Genomic DNA, 19,896 nt, shown 5'->3' with positions numbered 1-19,896 from the left:
AAAAAAAAAGAAGAAGAAGTTAATGATTTACAAATACAAACCAGTATCTTCGCCATCATGCTTTAAGTGAAAGGACCACAAAGGCCTCTACAATTATGAGATTAAATGCAAGACTAGAGCTTTCCCAGTAAATATTTGCTGTGCCCATGAAACAGGGTTTTGCAGGAATTTCTTAACCTGGTATTTAATTATTTTTCAAATTTCACTGGAAAAAATCTTTTACTACACAGGACATTTGTCACAGGAATTCCCTTGTCACAAGAATACCAACATGCTGTGCCATCTGTTGCTGCAATCGCTGTGACTGCAACAAAACAAGCTGGAGTATGCTCCCATAGGGAGTAATCTGGCAGCTGAAAGCAAGGAAAATGCCCCTCTTTTCACATACCAAGTCTGGGAATTAGAACTGATGTCATGCAGAAATACAAGGAGAATGCAGTTACTGTTAGATAAGTGAAAAAAATAAAAATAAAAAAGTATAAAATCCAATGCAGGACTTACAGGGCTCAGCATGCATTCGAAATACAGTGTCATCTATGCACATCCCTGTAATGCATTGATATATGCAAATTTAATTTTGAACTATAAAATAGATAACAGTTTAGATTTAAAAATAAAACTAAGGCTGGCCATAAAAACAGTTTGAATCACGGCTGGTTCAGCAAGAACTGGACCAGATTCAAGCCATTAATGGGCATTCTAAAAATGTACCAAGTTGATCGATCGATCAACTTGGGTACAATCAGCCTGCCGGATTCTCTTGCGATTTTCGCTGTTATAGCTGCTAGCAATAATTACTGTCTTCTCCTGATGGGAAAGGCTTCCCCCACCTGCCGTCCACCAGGACAAGACAATTGCAGATTCCCCTGTCAGTGCTGTCTTTATTGATGGGGGAATCGTGGAAATCGTTGCTGCAACCCATGGTTGCAGGAAAGAAATTCATACCACGTATGGCTAGCCTTAATAACAAGCATTTCAATGACTTTTTTAGGCCCCTGGTACACAAGGACGACTAGCTGCTGTGGATACCTCCTGGGGTTTTAGTTCACCCGGGAAGGACACCTGCAGCATCCAGCCCTGCTGGCTGCAGCCTGCCAAAGTCGATGGCAGTCTGTGGCTGGATGGTGTTGAATGCTGTAGTGAGTGCTATTTGCGTTTGCCCTATGCTTTTATGGACGAATGCCGAAATGCAGGTCTAAGCCCTTGTACACACGGTCGGAGATTCAGTCGGAATGTGTCCGATCGGAGCAGTTTTTTTGGATATTATTGTGTGTGGTATGCAGACTGTTTCCGTCGGAATATCCGTCGGACCAAATTTTCCAACTTGCTGGAAATATTTTCCGACTAACTGCTCTGACCGGACATACTCCGATCAGGTGTAGAGAATTCCGATCAGACAAAGTGCCACGCATGCTCAGACCAAATTCCTACATCAAAGCTATTGGCTACTAGCGTGAACGTAGTCCCATCGTAACGAAATTACATCATCACGTTTTGAAAGATCGGATTTTGCGACAACTTTGTCCGACCGTGTGTATGCAACAGTTTCGGACAAGATACGTCATACAAAATCCGACGGATTTGGTTGTTGGAATCTCCGACCGTGTGTACAGGGGCTTAGACTTTAAGCGCTACAAGTTGCAGGGCTGGACACTGCACCTATCCCTACTGGGTGCAGAAAAGGCTAAAAGTGGTGAACAGAAGCTAGACTCCCATCTGCAAGGGGCCTTAAAGCCTGTTTATTAGGCTGAGACGTGCCTCTAATTCCTGCATGTATTTCAAACAGTGTCATATATACACCTGCCTGTAATACATTGTTATGTCTAAAATAAAAGTTGTACATAAACTATAAATATATAAAATTTTAATCTTTAGTAATCAAATGTTGAGCAGTTTAATCTGTCAATAGCATCCTCGTTTTAAAAAATAAATACAAAAAAAAGGTATACACTATTTACAGTATATAATTTCAGTTTGTAAACTTTCAAAAAACAAATTTAAAATAAAACTGATTAAAGTGGTTGACTGGTTGTATAGTCTTTTTTTGAAATTTTACTTACAGGTAAGCCTATAATAAAGGCTTAAAGCGGGATTCCACCCTAAAGTGGAACCTCCGCTGATCGGATCCCTCCCCCCCTCCGGTGTCACAATTGACACCTTTCAGGGGGGAGGGGGTGGAGATACCTGTCAAAGACTCCCGTGGGAGTCTACGCCATTTCCTGCCCTGCCGCGCTGTCTGCTGGGACACACACGGGTCCCAGTGACAGCGCAGAGATTTCCTATTGCGCGACGCGACTCGCGCATGCGCAGTAGGGAACCGGGAAGTGAAGCCGATTCGCTTCACTTCCTGATTCCCTCACCTAGAATGGTGGCGGCAGCAGCCGAGGGATCGATCGGCCTCGGCATCGCTGGATCCCGGGACAGGTGAGTGTCCATTTATTAAAAGTCAGCAGCTGTAGTATTTATAGCTGCTGGCTTTTAATATATTTTTTTTTTTGGTGGAATCCCTCTTTAACTGTAGGTAAAATTAATATCTCCTAAACCTCTATGGTTTAGGAGATATTTACTTTTCTTGCAGCCGCTGATGTCATGCGGTGCATGCGCTGTTAAGGCCTGGCTGAAGGTCCGGTGTCTTGTCAAATACTGTCCCCCGGATAGTATTTGCCCTGTACTGCGCTTGCGCAGTACGGAGGACAAGGAGATGCCGAAGGTCTCCAAAGATGAACGGCGCCTGTGCACTGAGTCCAGGTTCAAGCCCCACCATCCAAGTGGACACAGAGTTAGAATAAAAAATTGCAGAGCGAAGCGAGACCGTGCCCGAAGCATGACGAGCGAAGCGAGCCCGCGAGGGGCCCTCTTATTAAGTGCTGTTTAACATCATCATCTACCGTATGTCCACTTGCATGGCTGGGGCTTGAACCTGGACTCAGGGCACAAGGTACTATTAATTGCGCAGGCGGCGTTCATCTTTGGAGACTTTCGGCGTCTCCTTGTCCTCCGTACTGCGCAAGCCATGAGCCTGCACAGTACGGGCGGACACTATCTGATGGGGGGACAGTTCTCGGCAGAACACCGGCAGAACTGCCAGACCTTGCCGGGAGAAAGACTCCTGCGTGCGAGTGATGTATTGCGGCTTCGACCACTCTTAGCTCCGGAGCTGCGATAACCGGAAGACGCACCGAGACAACATGTCAGCCCCTTCGGTGAGATACCGGCGCCTCGTTCTAAGGTGAGCATTTCATAATGAGCTAGTATGCGCTGCATACTAGCTCATTATGCCTTTGCCTTGCAGGTTTTTTTTTGTATGTTTTTTAAAAGGTGCGGGTTTACTACCGCTTTAACAAGCATTTGGCCTCATGCACACAGGACGTTTCATTTACCTCTCCTAGAAGCCAGCAACATTTGTAAAAAAAAAAATAAAAAAAATAAAAAAAAATATATAATAATAATAATAATAATAATTAAATATAAATAAAAAATTTATACACACACACACACACACACACACACACACACACACACACACACGTATATTTTAGAATTTTTTTTTTTTTTTTTACACTATATTACTAACAGTATTGGGATGCCTGCCTTTACACACACATGAACTTTAATGGCATCCCAGTCTTAGTCCGTAGGGTTCCATATTGCATTGGCCCACCCTTTGCAGCCTATAACCTCTTAAACTCTTCTGGGAAGGCTGTCCACAAGGTTTAGGAGTGTGTCTATGGGAATGTTTGACCATTCTTCCAGAAGCAAATTTGAGGTCAGACACACACACACACGCACGCACACACACGCGCACACACGCGCACACACACACGAGTTTGAGGTGCACACCCTAATGCAAAAGGCTGCGTACGCCTATACTGTATGTGCATGGACACACAGGCTAACATTTAGGGGAGTTTATAGGCAGAGAAAGAAAAAAAAGTGGCAAGGGCCCCTAGGGGCAGCTGCAAAAACGTCCAGTGTGTATGAGGCCTTATAGTATATTTTATGGCCTACTCACACCAGATGCATTTTTTCAACGCATTCCCAATGTATAGACAGTAAAAGGAAATGTTTTCCACCGACACTAGTTCACACCATGGCGCTACAGTATGCTCTAAAATACTGTAGGCTGCATTTTTACAAAATGCAATGCTAAAAAAAGAAAAGGAAGACCATGAAAATGAAAACAAAAGTGCTTGCAAAAACTGCCTAAGGCATGAAGCAGTGACTGTTGTTGAACAGGCTCCTAAAGGTCTGCTTAGAAGGCTGAGAAGTTCACCCAGTTCCTGCAATGATATTTTTACCAGATCTGTCCCTTTCCTGGGAATTCTAGTATGTGAAAGGAGCGTGGGATCCTAAAGATGGATGCAGTAGTGTGGCAGAAAAGGAGATGTGAATTGCGACTTTTTCTCCAGTGCACCTCAGCAGAATCTAGTTTATATTAGCTGAAGTAGGAAACATAAAAGAACATAAAATGAGTTGATACTTTGTAGTTTTATTTTTGGTGCCTGGCTGCAAGTCACAATTTCCTGTGGTTGGCTGGATTCTACAGAAAAGCTTACCGGAAGGTTGCCAGATGAGAAATTTATAAAACGAAACTAAGCAAAGCAATTGTGGTTGCTAATCTATGGCAGAATCTAGAGAACGCTGCAGCAGTACAGAGCTGACTGTTCATTACAGACAAGTGCATCATCAGAGGGGAGGGGAGTGCGTTTCTATGGAAAATGGAGCAACAAACACCGAGGACAGGGCAACTTTATCCCAAAATAGGCTACAGAAAGAGAAGCATTGAAAACGTTACATGCCTCTGATTAGTGACAGAATTCCTTCTGTAATGGTGCTTAGTATAAGGGACGCATATATATATATATATCATCTCTATCTGTAGACAAAAGCAAAAGGTTGTCCTGTTCTAGCTGTTCCTTTTACTGCTCAGTCTTGCATGAACACACCCCCAATGATATAATAGAATATATTACATGCCAAAATAACGTAATTGCTAAGAGATCTATACGTTTAATCGCCGCTTGTTAGCCAGGTAGATGTTTGTGGAGGGTGAAAGTCAGGAATGGCCTATAATTTAATAATAATAATAATATAAATATATATATATATATATATATATATATATATATATATATATATATACACACACACACACACACACACATACATATATACACACACACACATCTAAAATATATATATATTATATATATATATATAATTTTACATTAATCACTGCCCCTCAGGGGGCTTACAATCTAAAGCCCCTATCTTACATTCATAAATACACACCCTAGAGCCAATTTAGACAGGAGCCAATTACCTACCAGCATGCCTTTGAAGTGTGGGAGGATACCGGAGTAACCGGAGGAAACCCACACAGGGAGAACATGCATAGGTCTTTCTTGTGCCTATTATAGTTTGAGGCTTCTGGCTCTTGTGATTTTGCTTATTTAAGAGTGGAGGACACAATGAAATGCTATGTTTAAGTGTTTTAAAGTTGATCTATAACTAAAAGAATTAGGAGAGCTGCCGCTGCTGGCCTCTGTCTGACAATGCCAGTTACTTGGCTATAAAGCTGATCCTCTACATTCAATACTTTCTTATTTAACAGCCACCAGGATAGATTTTCTAGCCTGATAGATCAGATGATTCAGGCCGGTGGCATCAGGAAGAATCAATAAAACATAATGGTTTATGGACAGAAAGGCTTGCTCTTATCTCATGCCCATGGGTAGTTCAAATGTCTCATCAGCAGGAACTAGCTAAAATTCAAAACTGTAAAAGGCCCTGCACGTGCCACCCAGCTTGAAAAAAGTAAAAAAAGAAATGACTGACCCTGGTAGAAAATGTATCCGGTGAACAGTGAGTGCATCCTATAAAATGCAGTCACTGTTTGGTAGCACCATTGTATTCAGGCAACCACAGGTGTCATGGCTGGCTGAATACAACAGCCAGCAGCAGAAATTCCTCTATCCAAGCTGATTTTCTCTTATTCGGCCCCCTGTATATGGCTGCATTATAGTAGTATTAAACCCTCAGTGTTTGTTTGTGTAACCGTCTGTTAGCTTGGAGAAAAGACTTTGAGGAGGACAGAGGAGCGCCTTGCTATCATAGGGTACAGAGCTGTGTGTTTCTAATAATGCACATTGTGTGGGGAGACACAACTCTAGTCCCTACATGCAAGACGGCCTCCATAGCATCCTACAGGAGAAAAGAGCCACCATAAAACAGGAAACTTGGGGGCAGTAATCACCCCTAGCTTAAAGCGGTTGTATAGTGTTTTTTTTTTACTTTTACCTAAAAGGTAAACCTATAATAAGGCTTACCTGTAGGTAAAAAAAAAAATTATCTCCTAAACTTGTATGGTTTAGGAGAGATTCCCGTCGCAATGAGCCACTGACTGCAGCGGCGCATGCACACAGGGGATTTTCGGCTGAAAGCCCAGCAGACGCCGAACCCTTCCGGAAAGAAATCTCCCGTGCACATGCGCGGGAATGACGATATTGTGGCTCCGCCCACTCACAGCGCCGAAACCGCGATACCTGGAAGACACACTGAGGGAATGTCAGCTCCTTCGGCGTGGATCGGGCCAGATGTTGGGGCCTCGTTCTAAGGTAAGTATTTCACAATGAGCTAGTATGCGGTGCATACTAGCTCATTATGCATTTTCCCTTGCAGGTCTAAAAAAAACAAAAAAACAAAAAAATTTGTAAAAAAAAATGCCAGCGGGTTTACTCCCGTTTAAACTGGAACACAGGCAAGGATTAAAAGTTAGAAATGTCATATACTCAGTGAGCAATGTAATCAGCTCCTGAAGGTGCTTAAAAAACTGAGGCTCAGTTCACACAGGGGCGACTTGTCCAGACGACTTCGCCGCCTGAAAAGTCGCACTCCGTTCTGTAGTATGGAACCGTTCTAATAGGAGCGACTCAAGTCGCTCCGACTTAGAAAAAAGGTTCCTGTACTACTTTTGCGGCGACTTCGGGCGACTTGCATTGACTTCTATACAGAAGTCGTTTTGCAAGTCGCCGCTGATCGTGTGCAGGTCGCGGCGCTGCAAGTCGTGCCGCCCACTGTGTGAACCGAGCCTGAGGGTTTAATATTATTTTCATTATTCAGGATTTATATAGCGCCAACAGTTTGTGCAGCGCTTTACATATATAATATTGCTTTGAGCCTGGGTTCACACTGATGCAGGTTTTGAAATTGTGCCAGTTCAGCTGAAGTGACACGAATTCAAACCTGCATGTCAGTCCGACTTTAGGAGCGATTTCAGAGGCATCTGTGCAGGTTCCCGCACAGGTCTATTGAAATCACCCCCCGAAGTTGCCAAAAGTAGTGCAGGAACTACTTTAGGAATCAGTGCGGCGCCGCAAACTCGGCGTCACACCGATTCGGGCAGCAATAGCCGTTGACATGACATGCGATTTTCAAATCGCATGTCAAAATGGCTCGATGTGAACGTGGGTTAAGGCTAGTCCAATGCAATCTATAGCTATCTCTAGATAAATGCAGATATAACCACGTGACAGTAAACAAAACATTTTCTTATGAATGATTGCGTCAAAAGTCTGCAAGCGAACACGAGAACACAACAGTAATAATTGACGTACCTGGCTGATAATTCCACAATACATTTCTCAGAGAGGTGGAGCAACAGTTTTCAGCCCAAACATGCTCCGAATGTTGTGCATGACTTGGAATTCTAAGAACCATCTGACTAGGAACAGATGGATGCCAAGTCACAATCCTGTAAAGTCATATGTTTAAAAAAATAAAATAAAAAAATTGCTAGCTGTAATATTTCAAGAGAACTGAATACAAGACTCTTGAGAAATGCACAACCCTAAAGAAAAACATCCTCCTTTTTGCACACTACACTTCTATGACTAAAGCCACACTACTGACATCTCAGGTCAGAGCCACTGTACCAACAATCCAATGTTAGTACAGCGATCGCCCCAGCTTAACTATTGTGTTCTGACAGTGGGATGCCCCCGCCCCCGCCAGAACACTCTGATCAGGAACCAGTCGGCTTCTGTCAGACCGGCTGCTATTTACACGGGACGAATGTCAACTGGTTTCTATTGAACCCGCCAATGCCACCTAACATTCGTCCCATGTGTACTAGGCTTTAGCCCACATTCACATCAGGCCATTACGACATGTGTTTTGACATGTCCAATCGACACCTATTGCCAGAAATGTCTGAATAGGTGTGGCACCACACCGATTTCCAAAAGCAGGTCCTGCACTACTTTTGGCGACTTCGGGGGTGATTTCACTAGACATCTGAATTTGCTCCCAAAGTCAGACTGAAATGCAGGTTTGAAATCGTGCGAGTTCTACTGAATTAGAACCCGCCTTCAGTGTGAACCCATGCTAAAATGAAATACAGAAATCTTAGGACATACTAAACTACTTGCTGTAGGAGCAAGAGGGAGGACCAGGAGCACCGCCGGGGGACCCAAGAAGAGGGGGATCCAGGCTGCTCTGTGCAAAGCCACTGTACAGAGCGGCTACGTATAAGAGGTTTGTTATTTTTTGCAGTTGCCATGGTGCTGCACATGTGATCAGTTAAATTTGATGGCTTGACAGTTCGGCTGAGAGCACATGCAACTGTGACAATTAATATTCACAGCATTTTTAAATGTAAAGCCTCGTATACATGATCAGATTGTTGGCAGAGAATTGTCTGTTGACCAACTGTTGGCGTAAAATTTGACCGTTAGTACGCTCCTTTTGACAATCGTTGTCCAACTTTCTGCCAACAAATGTTGGATGACATGCTAGTAAATTTTTGGCGGACAGCGGTCTGTTGTCAGATTTTCTGATGGTCAGTACACAAGTCTGTCACACAAAAGTCAAAAATACGCATGCTCAGAATCAATGCAAAAGGTGCCCAAAAGCTGGTGTTTAAGAGCTGAAATTCCTCGTAGTACGTCACTATTCGTGTTTGTTGGTCGACAATTATGTACCCTTAGTATGCAAGACACGTTCCTGGCACATGCCCTTTGGACAAAAATCAGACGCTCGGTTGGCCAACAATCGTACCGTGCTTACGAGGCATAACTGTTTTGGGAAACAGTTATAATTGATGGGTTTAGTTCCACTTTATTTTAAAGATATGAGTTAACAATACATATTAAAATAGATTTCTTTTAAAGTTTAGTGTCACTTAAAAGAAGAGCCTGGCAGGTTTCTTTTGAGAGTCGAGTTGGTATTTGTATATGGTATGTTCCGCAGGTTTGGGGGCCCTTAGGATATTTAGATTGTAAGCAACGATAGGCAGAGTCCTCCTAAAGCAGGCCATACATTGTTCCTGCAACCAGAATTTTTATTTTTATTTTTTTTAAATAAAGAAATAAATTGCTTGCTTCCCCATTAACAGTCAGTGTTGATGGGCAAATGCTGCACGTGTAACCATTGTGTTCTCCTGGCAGGGGGGCGTGGTGAGAACACAGCGATTACTGCTAGCGGCAATAATTGCATATTAAAAATCCAACATGCTGGTTGTACTTGTCGATCAATCAATGGACTTGGGTACAATCAGCCTGCCCATAGATGGATCAAATCTCAAGTGAGCCCTGCTGAACCGGCTGAGATACGATCCATCTATGGTTGGCTTCACCCGCCTGTCTTGTTTTGCATTGCTGGCACTATATAAATCCTGTGTAATAATATTCTACCGGAACCAAAATGACAAAATGCTGGCTTGTTGAAATTTTCTCCAACAAAGGATCGGATTGCTCGAAAATCAAATAACAAAATGTTTGATGTAACAAGAGTAATTTATTGTTCCTGTACCCAATACAAAGTAAAAGAATAAGGGCTGAAAGTCCTGAAAGCAAATACCAGGGACTGAGAAGGACAGCCAGAAGGATGTGGGGGCAGTTCTGTTTGCTTTCTCTTAGCTCTCCAGACAAGATAGGAATGCGACACATAACACAGGGAAAAACTGAATAAATGCCAGCAGAAAGGCAAGTCCATAAATGTCCACGTAACAAATGGAAGAGGGCAATGAACAAGAGAACATCACTTAAGCACTAGAACTTCCCAAAATATTCCCGCTGCATACAGATCAAAGACAGAATGACACTCAGCTGATTATAATGTACGTTTTATACTGAAGAATACTAGAACGATTAATATCAAGAAACAAAAATCATGCTTTAAAAGCATCTGAAGGAAGAATATTGGTGCCAGTAGCAACTAAACAGAATCTCTAAAGGGTTTGTTTACACTTGTGGCTGGTGAGCAGTAAAAATAGGTGTTTAAACCAAGTTTTTACCACCCACCCTTAAGCTGCAAAGGCAGCGGGATGGAATATGTACACAAAAATGATCCCCCGTTGTGTTCAGTGTGTTGATTATGACAAATCCAAGTGGAGCCAAAAAGTTAGGGCGGCACAGTGGTGTAGTGGGTAGCACTCTTGCCTAGCAGTAAAAAGAGCCGCTGGTTCAAATCCCAACCACACTACCTGCCTGGAGTTTGCATGTTGTTGTGCCTGCGTGGGTTTCCTCTGGGTACACCGGTTTCCTCCCACACTCCAAAGATATGCTGGTAGGTTAATTGGCTTCTGTTTAAATTGGCCCTAATATATGAATGTGAGTTAGGGACCTTAGAGTGTAAGCTCCTTGAGGGTAGGGACCGATGCAAATGTACAATATATATGTAAAGCCTTGCGTAAACTGACAGCGCTATGCAAGTACCTTAAATAAGAATAATAATAACTAGGCTTACATTATTCCAAATTCAAAAGGTTTGTTTGGCTGCTTAAAAAAAAAAAAAAAAACACCCACAGGCAGTTTCAACTGAATGTCTGTCAGCCATACCTACACCGCTCTCTGAAAAGCAATCCACTATAGATTGCTGTTTAAAAAGCGGCACAGGGAGCCCTTACTCCCATATTGTAGAAGTTTGGATTTAGGGCAACACTATTTATTGGTGTTACTTGCAGTGTACTGTATGCTGTTATAGCCTGAAGATGAGGCCAGCATGCCTCAAAAAATTGCACTACAATCTATTTAGTAACATCAATAATTGTTATCACTCTAAGGCCCGGTTCACACTGATGCAACAATCACTCTGAGTTTGGAGCACTTGTCGCATCAGATGTTGGGCCCCAGTTGGACCCCATTTTGTGCAATGAAACTGTTCTAATTGGTGCAACTTGAGCTTCGACTTAGAAAAAGGTTCCTGCACTATTTTTGGACCAACTTGGTAAGACTTGCATTGACTTCTGTTAAAGAATGCAAGTTGTGCCGTAGTCGCACTGGGGTCCGATGGTGCAGTGTGAACCTGGGCTAAATCCAAACTTCCACTTTTTCCAATAGCGAACACAGTACATCACTCCGCTGTTACTCCCATATTGGAAATACAAATATAGTAAAATCGGAATGCTACAGTTAACAACTTTGCCTTTAAACACTAAACACTTATGTAAGGCCCATTTAGAGATCTGAAGGGATTCCAGCTAAGGGGGGCTATCAATTAGATTAAATCTAGGAATTATTGGAGAAAGCATCACATCTTTGGAAGGGTTAGAAGTTGGGGTTCAGGCCCGTCGAGAGACACATGAAACCCCACTGAAGAAACATTTTCACTTCCTCCAACTGAAGCACTGGATCTCTGCTGTGTTATACATCCACCAACCCATTCTGCAAGACTCATTTTGAGCACACATGCCAACACGACCCAGTGTCCCCTGGTCTCATTTCAGCTATTTATGCCTCCCTGAATGGCCGACCGTCATCAGCATCCCTCTCCTACATGTCTCACTGGGAGCAGGATCTCCAGAATTCCATAGATTTGACAGACTGGAGTAAGGCCTGGACAACAATCCCTAAATGTTCTTTGAAACACAAATATGCTTGAGGCTGCATATAAGGTTCACGTGATATGGTACTGGGTTGCTCATGCCTACCCCGGGTGTAGTGATGGATGCTTTCAAAATTGTGGTCAACAGGGAGAATTTTGCCCACTTGGTGGCCCTGTCCAAGATTGGTAGGGTTCTGGTCTAGGGTGTCCAGACTATTTCATGTGACGGTGCACAAGGATGCCAAGTTGGCCCTTCTGCATTGTCCTATATGCTTACCAACAAAACAAACAACAAAATCTGACCGCCTATCTCTTTATCTCAGCTAAAAAGACTACAGTCCAGGCCTGGAAGACCTCAAGTGTTGCCTTCCATGGAGTGAAGGCACGGATGACCGCTCTCTGATGCTCAATTAGCAAATGTCCAGTATTTTGAAAGACTCATTCTCTAAATTCCTTAAGGTTTGGGAACTGTGTTTTTTCTACACATTCCCCAAGCTTCTCCTGGATTGTTCGGCCGCCTATGACTGCCACTTGCAGTGCTTCTGAAACCGAGAAGTCCTCTTTCTCTTCTTTCCCTGATCACTTTCTCTTCCTTTACTTTTTCTCTTCCTTCATTTTCTGGTCTCCTTCCACCCATACATACTATTTGGTGCCCTCCCCCAGATGACGGCGACCCTGCCCTAGGGTCACAGTCCCCTTTTGTTGATTGTCATCAGTCGCCACCCCTATGGCTCAGTGTTGCCTGACGTTGGCTATCATGTATATGGTTTTCTCTAGTTCTTATATTACCCATTCATTAACTGGCCCCTGCGGGGCAATTTATGTGCTTGTCTTTGTTCTTGTTGAACCACAATAAAAATATTGTACAGAAGTTGGGGTCCTATTACTGGATGTTCTATGACATATTTCATACATACAGCTGTATACTGGGTGACAGAAACCATAAAAACACATTAAAAGTATTTCAGCACCATCATTCTGCAAATGGCATATTTGTTGCAATGTGTGTAAAATGAAACCAAGCATGACAGATGTACTATCATTCTGAAAAGTATTTGTTTCAATGCGTGTAAAATGAAACCAAGCTTGACAGATGTAGAACCTACATATACTGAAATATATACATACAGTGATGGAAAAAAGGATTTGATCCCCTGCTGATTTTGTACATTTGCCCGCTGAAATAATCAGTTTATAATTTTAATCGTAGGTTTATTTTAACAGTGAGAAACAGAATAACACAAAATTTTAATGAGTTAAATAAATATTTGACCCCTTGGCAAAACATGACTTAGTACTTGGTGGCAAAACCCTTGTTGGCAATCACAGAGGTCAGACGTTCTCACTCAATATTTGATGGTACATGGCCCCGTCCATCTTCCCTTTGATGCAGTGAAGTTGTCATGTATCCTTTGCAGAAAAACAACCCCAAAGCATAATGTTTCCATCTCCGTGTTTGACGTTGGGGATGGTGTTCTTGGGGTCATAAGCAGCATTCCTACTCCTCCAAACACGGCAAGTTGAGTGGATGCCAAAGAGCACGATTTTGGTCTCATCTGACCACAACACTTTCACCCAGTTCATCCCTGAATCATTCAGATGTTCATTAGCAAACTTCAGATGGGCCTGTACATGTGTTTTCTTGAGCAGGGGGACCTTGTGGGGGCTGCAGGATTTCAGTCCTTCACAGCATAGTATGTTACCAATTGTTTTCTTGGTGACTATGGTCCCAGCTGCCTTGAGATCATTGAAAGATTCTTCCGTGTAATTCTGGACTGATTCCTCACCGTTCTCATGATCATTGAAATTCCACGAGGTGAGATCTTGCATGGAGCCCCAGACCAAGAGAGATTGACAGTTATTTTGTGTTTCTTCCATTTGCAATCAATCACACCAACTGTTTTCACTCTTTCACCAAGCTGCTTGGTGATGGTCTTGTAACCCATTCCAGCCTTGTGTAGGTCTACAATCATGTCCCCGTCATCCTTGGACAGCTCATTCATTAAACCCCTGATGATGTTACATATAAGGATATAATTGTAGGGGCAATGCACATATGCTGCTGCACAGATGCTTTTTTAAATGTATGACTGTTTGAAGGCTAGCACTGGTTATAGTGGAGAGCTTTACAGCCAGCAGCATTTTTTGTTTTATATGTAAATGCACTGATTTTAAAATAAAACGGTTGAGACCATATTACACTATGAGGAGTCTCCAAGTTTTTTTACTCATTTTAACTCTGAGGATTCATCCATCCTATCTGAACCAGTGAGCTGGATCATCTGGTCACCATAAGGAGAATACAGTGAGGCTGGCGGAAGAACAATTTCCGGATTTCCATCTGATGATCAGAGATCCCAATAAGCGCTGAATGATCTTCCTGAGTAAGGAAGATTGCTGGTGATCTGGTAAGCCCCCCCATCTGATGTATGGTGAAGGTGTCACAACGGTGAATGTCTGAGCACTGCACCATCAGGATTAAAATTATAGACTGATCAATTCTTTGTCAGTGGGCAAACGTACAAAATCAGCAGTGGAGCAAATACTTTTTCCCCCTCACTGTATCATGAATACATATAAAAACATTATACATACAGGTGCAATAAAAAGTATGTGAACCCCTTGAATTTAACAGTTTTTTCTGCAGTAATCTGCCATACACTGGGATCTGAGCCACATCCGTGTCACAAGAATGTGCTTAAGCTGTTAACACAACTTATTCGAATTTCTGGTGTCATTATTGAACACATCCATTTACCATTCACAGAGCTGGAGGGAGGACATACATACATACATACATACATACATACATACATACATACATATACACACACACACACACACACATTTCTCTGCTTATGAACTTTCACATAGACACACAGATTGAGAAATGTAATACTTTTTTCTAAGCAAAATATGGTTCTTCTAATATACCAGGCCTAAAAATTCATACAAAACCAGGGCTCACGCTCCTGAATTCAGGGCAAGAAAAAAAAAAAACACTTTCAAAAAAACTTTTCGAATAAGGCGGGACCTACATATGTACAATGCGGTAAAGCATGATAAAACATGCATCTTATATCGCATTGTTACAATGCATTGCAAGAAAAAAAATAATAATATGTACTTTGCAGTACGTTGACAGCTCACTCAGAATAAATGGGCTGCCTTACTGCAATGCACAGTAACACACCAAACAGTGGAAACTTGGCCTAAAGGAAACCTGTACTGACGTATAGCGGCTACCACCTGAAATCTCTGGGCACTGAATAGACTTCTGCAGTCAGTTTCTGTATGAGCAATGCATCTGATTTAATAACCAGTAGTTTCATCCTGTGTAATTGTTTCATGCAGGCGGAACACTGCTTGCGATTTGCACAGGAATTTGCGATTTGAGACATACATTTTTCATCGTGTCTGCACCAAAATGGTGCAGGACCCCCCACACCTGAATCACATTGCATAGGTGTTCACACCCAAATGGATGGAAGAAATACGGACATAATGTCCGCATGTGTGAAAGGGGCCTAAGGGAATATACATAATGGTAAATAATACGGACTCAAAACAGGCACAAATCACATGAGTTACCTATTTTCTGCAAATAGTATAACTAGAATCAATGGCTCAACAAAACTGATCAGTGCTTTTCTTATTCATTGATTCTGGCTATACCATGTGCAGCAAATAAGTAACTTGTGGTGATTTGTACCATTTAGGAGTTCCTACGATTACCTAATATGTTTAAGCCCTGAAAAGGGGGAAGATCTCTGAGCTGCCGAAATGCGTTGGTTATTCTGTGTTGTCATATGTGAAGCAATACTAATAATAAAGATTTTGGACGTTTTTTGGCAGTCTAATTGGACTTTGTACACACGAATCTTCAAATCTGGGACCCTCCCTTTGTTTGAAGGACACACAATTTTTATAGAGGAACTGCCTCACCAGAGTCACTGTACCTCATATAATTCTAACCAATGTTGTGATAATTTGAATCCAGCACCTCCTCTCTGCTTTTTCCATCTTATTGACACATATCATTGATGACATTTGAATGGGCTTTCCTAAAGCTCAAAAACAAAATGATGAAAAATAACAATATATAAGGCCAAAGACCTCCGCTGAAGAGCTGCGGGGCCCAGTAATGATTTCCCAATGGGGGCTCATCATGGAGGATTACACTATTCATCAATAGATATTTTATAATAGCTAATTGCAATGTTTTATGTGGACAGCCCTCAAAGTGTTTGAGGTGACCAAAGCCATATTAGTGCACTGCCAACAAATACTACTTTGTACAATCCGCAATTTTTTTTTCTCTTCCCACTAACATCAAACTTTTCAAGACACAGATAGATATAAGCCGGCAACCGACAAAACAATGCTAATGCTCTTAGTTGAGGTGGAAATTGCTTCACACTAGCCATAACACGTGTAGAACAGTGATGTGAAGTCACTTACCCAGGAAGGTAGCTCTTTCTTGGTCATAAAGATAGTGGTGGCGGTGACTGCTTCTTCATTCTGCAGGGTATCGAGCGCTGATTGGAGTCGCTTCCACTTGCCTTGCCTCTTACCCTTCCAACCCATATAGACAGCGAGCCCCACTATAACAAATACTATGCTGAGACCCATATAGCCACACAAGTAGACGGGCAGCAAGAGGAGAAGGGTTTGACCCAGAGCCCATAGACCAGACACCAGTTCTGCCCCGGACATGAGAGGAGGTGTGGGCTCGGCATCTGCCATGATCAGCAATCTTTTTCTTCACACAGATGTTAATAGATGGAAAGTCATTTAGCATCAACACCTGGGAAAGGAAAACGAAAAGTAAATGAGGAGGTGCTGTACAAGGAATGTGCCATTCCGGTGCCAATACACCACTATACACATCAGCAGTACAATCCCAATACAAACCAGTTGTATCATTCCAGTACCAATACACCACCCTATACAGCAGCTGTACCATCCCCAGGACTGATATACCACCATATACATCTGTTGTACCATACCAGTACCAATACACACCAGTTGTACTATCCCAGTATCAATACACCACCCTATATAGCAGCTGTACCATCCCAGTACCAATACACATTATCTGTACCATCCCAGTACCAATACATACCAGTTGTACTAGCCCAGTACCAATACACCACCCTATACAGCAGATTTGCCATCCCAGTACCAATACACCACCATACACAGCAACTATGCATAACATTATACACACTAGTTGTACCATCCCAGTACCAACACACCACCATACACATGAAATATGACATCTCAGTACCAATACACCACCATACACAGCAGCTATGCCATTCCAGTAAAAATACACCACCATACACAGCAGCTATGCCATTCCAGTAACAATACACCACCATACACAGCAGCTATGCAATCCCAGTAACAATACACCACCATGCACAGCAGCTATACCATCCCAGTACCAATAGACAATTATACACAGCAGCTATGCCATTCCACTACCAATATACCATTACACACACCCGTTATACCAACCCAGTACCACACACACATGCAATATGACATCTCAGTACCAATACACCACCATACACAGCAGCTATGCCATCCCAGTACCCATACATCACTATACACTGCAGCTATGGGATCCCAGTACCCTTACACCATCATACACACCAGTCGTACCATCCCAATACCAACACACCACCATCCACATGAGATATGCCATCCCAGTACCAATATACCACCATACACAGCAGCTATGCCATCTTAATACCCTGACCTGGCATTATCCAGCACAGGATACAATTTCCCACATATTAGGTACAGAGACATGAGAGAGATGTTCATCGTACATTTAGGTTCTATTCACACCAACTACTGCATTACAACCCTGGGCGTGTGGTGCAATTCGCTGTCATGGTGCAACACACTGGGGGTCGAATTTACAAAAATGGGAAAGTGCAAAATCTAGCGCTGCTTTGCATAGAAACCAATCAGATTCCAGGTTTTATTGTCAAAGCTTAACCGAACAAACTGGAGTTAGAAGCTGATTGGCTACTGTGCACAGCTGCACCAGATATTGCACTCTGCAGTTTTAGTAAATCAGCCCCAATGGTCACTTTTTTTTGTGAACTTTATTGAAATGTGACAATTTCCGAAGTTCTATTGACCATCACATGGTGGGAGGCGGTTGATTGCACTGTGCCACCCTGTACTCTTTTCAGTGCAAGCTGCCTGCACCAGGCACATAAGTGACCTGGCATTATGCCTTGTACAGTCGGACTGCGCCCACTGCAACAGACTCCCAACGCAGTCCCACCGCGCTGGGTGTAAATGGCCCCTGACAGTGTAAGCTCCTGGGATCAGGCTCCTCCTAACCCTCTGTATTGGATTAGAACTGTACTGTCTCCTTTTATACTGTATATAAATCCTGTATAAAAATATTATTAAGGACTTTCCAAGCTGCTGTGCCCAGACACCCCCATCCCACCCCCTGTACAGGGCTCTATTCATTGAGAGATCAGTGAGGGTCACACACCCAGTACTGAGATCGGCACTTCAGTGCCCCCTCCGCTCACACACAGGGGTGGCACTATGGTATACACAGTACTAGGCGATGCCCAGGTGCCGCAGGGCGGGTGCCCAGGCAGCATTCCACATAACTGTCCCCCCTTACAGTGCCAGCAGCGACCCTACACCAGGAAGGTGGCTCTGCTGCACGGTGAGCGATAGGGGGAGCTCGCCGCCCCGACACAGCCGTCCCTTCACCCCTCTTACCCGTAGGACCCCGCTAGCCAGGACTGCCAGATGTTCAATGTAGAAATGGTATCCCTGGCATCCCCCGAGGGGAATACACGCCCCCTTACCATGAATTACGCCCCCCTTTCTATACTGAGCAAGCGCACCCTCCTCCGCACACTCCCAGTCTCCTCCTCCAGAATCATATAACCAAGGTTCGCGGGACGGCCTAATGCCACGCCCCTATCTGTTAACCCCTTCCTTGTTACCGCCCCTTCAATCTAGTAATTGCCGTTATGCCGTTATGCCGTTATTTCGAGCCACGTTCCGTTTTAGCCTTTCGTTACAAGCAGCCCTGCTCTTTACTCCTTGGTTACTAACAACTGCCTCTACTAACCCTTTAACTACTTTGACCCAGCCCTTTTCTGATCTATATAAAATCGATATAAAAATAAATAAATATATATATATATATATATATATATATATATATATATATATATATATATATATATATATATATATATATATTTTAGTAGAGACCCTAGAAAATAAAATGGCGGTCGTTGCAATATTTTATGTCACACTGTATTTGCGCAGCGGTCTTTCAATCGCAATTGTTTGTGGGAAAAAAAATTCTTTAATAAATTCTAAAAATAAAATAACAAACAAAGCAGTAAAGTTAGCCAAGTTTTTTTGTATAATGTGAAAGGTGATGTTACGCTAAGTAAATAGATACCGAATAGGTCATGATTTCAAATTGCGCACGCTCTAGGAAAGGCGACAATCTACGGTACTTAAAAATCTCCATAGGCGACACTTTAACCACTTCAGCCCCAGAAGATTTGGCTGCTGAATGACCAGGCCATTTTTTGCGATTCGGCACTGCATCGCTTTAACTGACAATTGCGTGGTTGTGCGATGTTGTACGCAAACAAAATTGACATCCTTTTTTCCCCACAAATAGAGTTTTCTTTTGGTGGTATTTGATCACCTCTGCGGTTTTAATTTTTTGCGCTATAAACAAAAATAGAGCAACAATTTTGAAAAAAAAAGCAATATTTTTTACTGTTTGCTATAATAAATATCCCCCAAAAATATATAAAAACAATTTTTTTCCCTCAGTTTAGGCCGATATGTATTCTTCTACATATTTTGGTAAAAAAATCGCAATAAGCGTATATTGATTGGTTTGCACAAAAGTTATAGCGTCTACAAAATAGGGGATAGTTTTATGGCATTTTTATTATTAATTTGTTTTTATTAGTAATGGCAGCGATCTGCAATTTTTATCGTGACTGCGACACGCTAGGCGGACAGATCGGACACTTTTGACACTATTTTAGG

The 19,896-nt window shown here is 42.6% G+C and overlaps 1 protein-coding gene across 1 annotated transcript in view; it reads right to left on the bottom strand.

The window, feature by feature from the left end:
- Positions 1-18,703, bottom strand: part of ESYT1 (extended synaptotagmin 1) — a 157,268-nt gene extending 138,565 nt beyond the window's left edge. The window contains exons 1-2 of the mRNA XM_077483405.1: positions 18,589-18,703; positions 16,285-16,630 (exon numbers count right to left, since the gene is read on the bottom strand). Coding sequence (XP_077339531.1) covers positions 16,285-16,569 — 285 coding nt within the window. The 5' untranslated portion in view covers positions 16,570-16,630; positions 18,589-18,703. The remainder of the gene's footprint in view (positions 1-16,284; positions 16,631-18,588) is intronic.
- Between the last annotated feature and the right edge of the window lie 1,193 nt (positions 18,704-19,896).

The sequence above is a fragment of the Lithobates pipiens genome, unplaced genomic scaffold (assembly GCF_037356315.1).
Source record: "Lithobates pipiens isolate NorthernLeopardFrog02 unplaced genomic scaffold, aLitPip1_a1.2 Scaffold_16, whole genome shotgun sequence".
In the NCBI taxonomy this organism is placed as follows: domain Eukaryota; kingdom Metazoa; phylum Chordata; class Amphibia; order Anura; family Ranidae; genus Lithobates; species Lithobates pipiens.
This window is presented reverse-complemented; position numbering and strand designations above follow the sequence as displayed.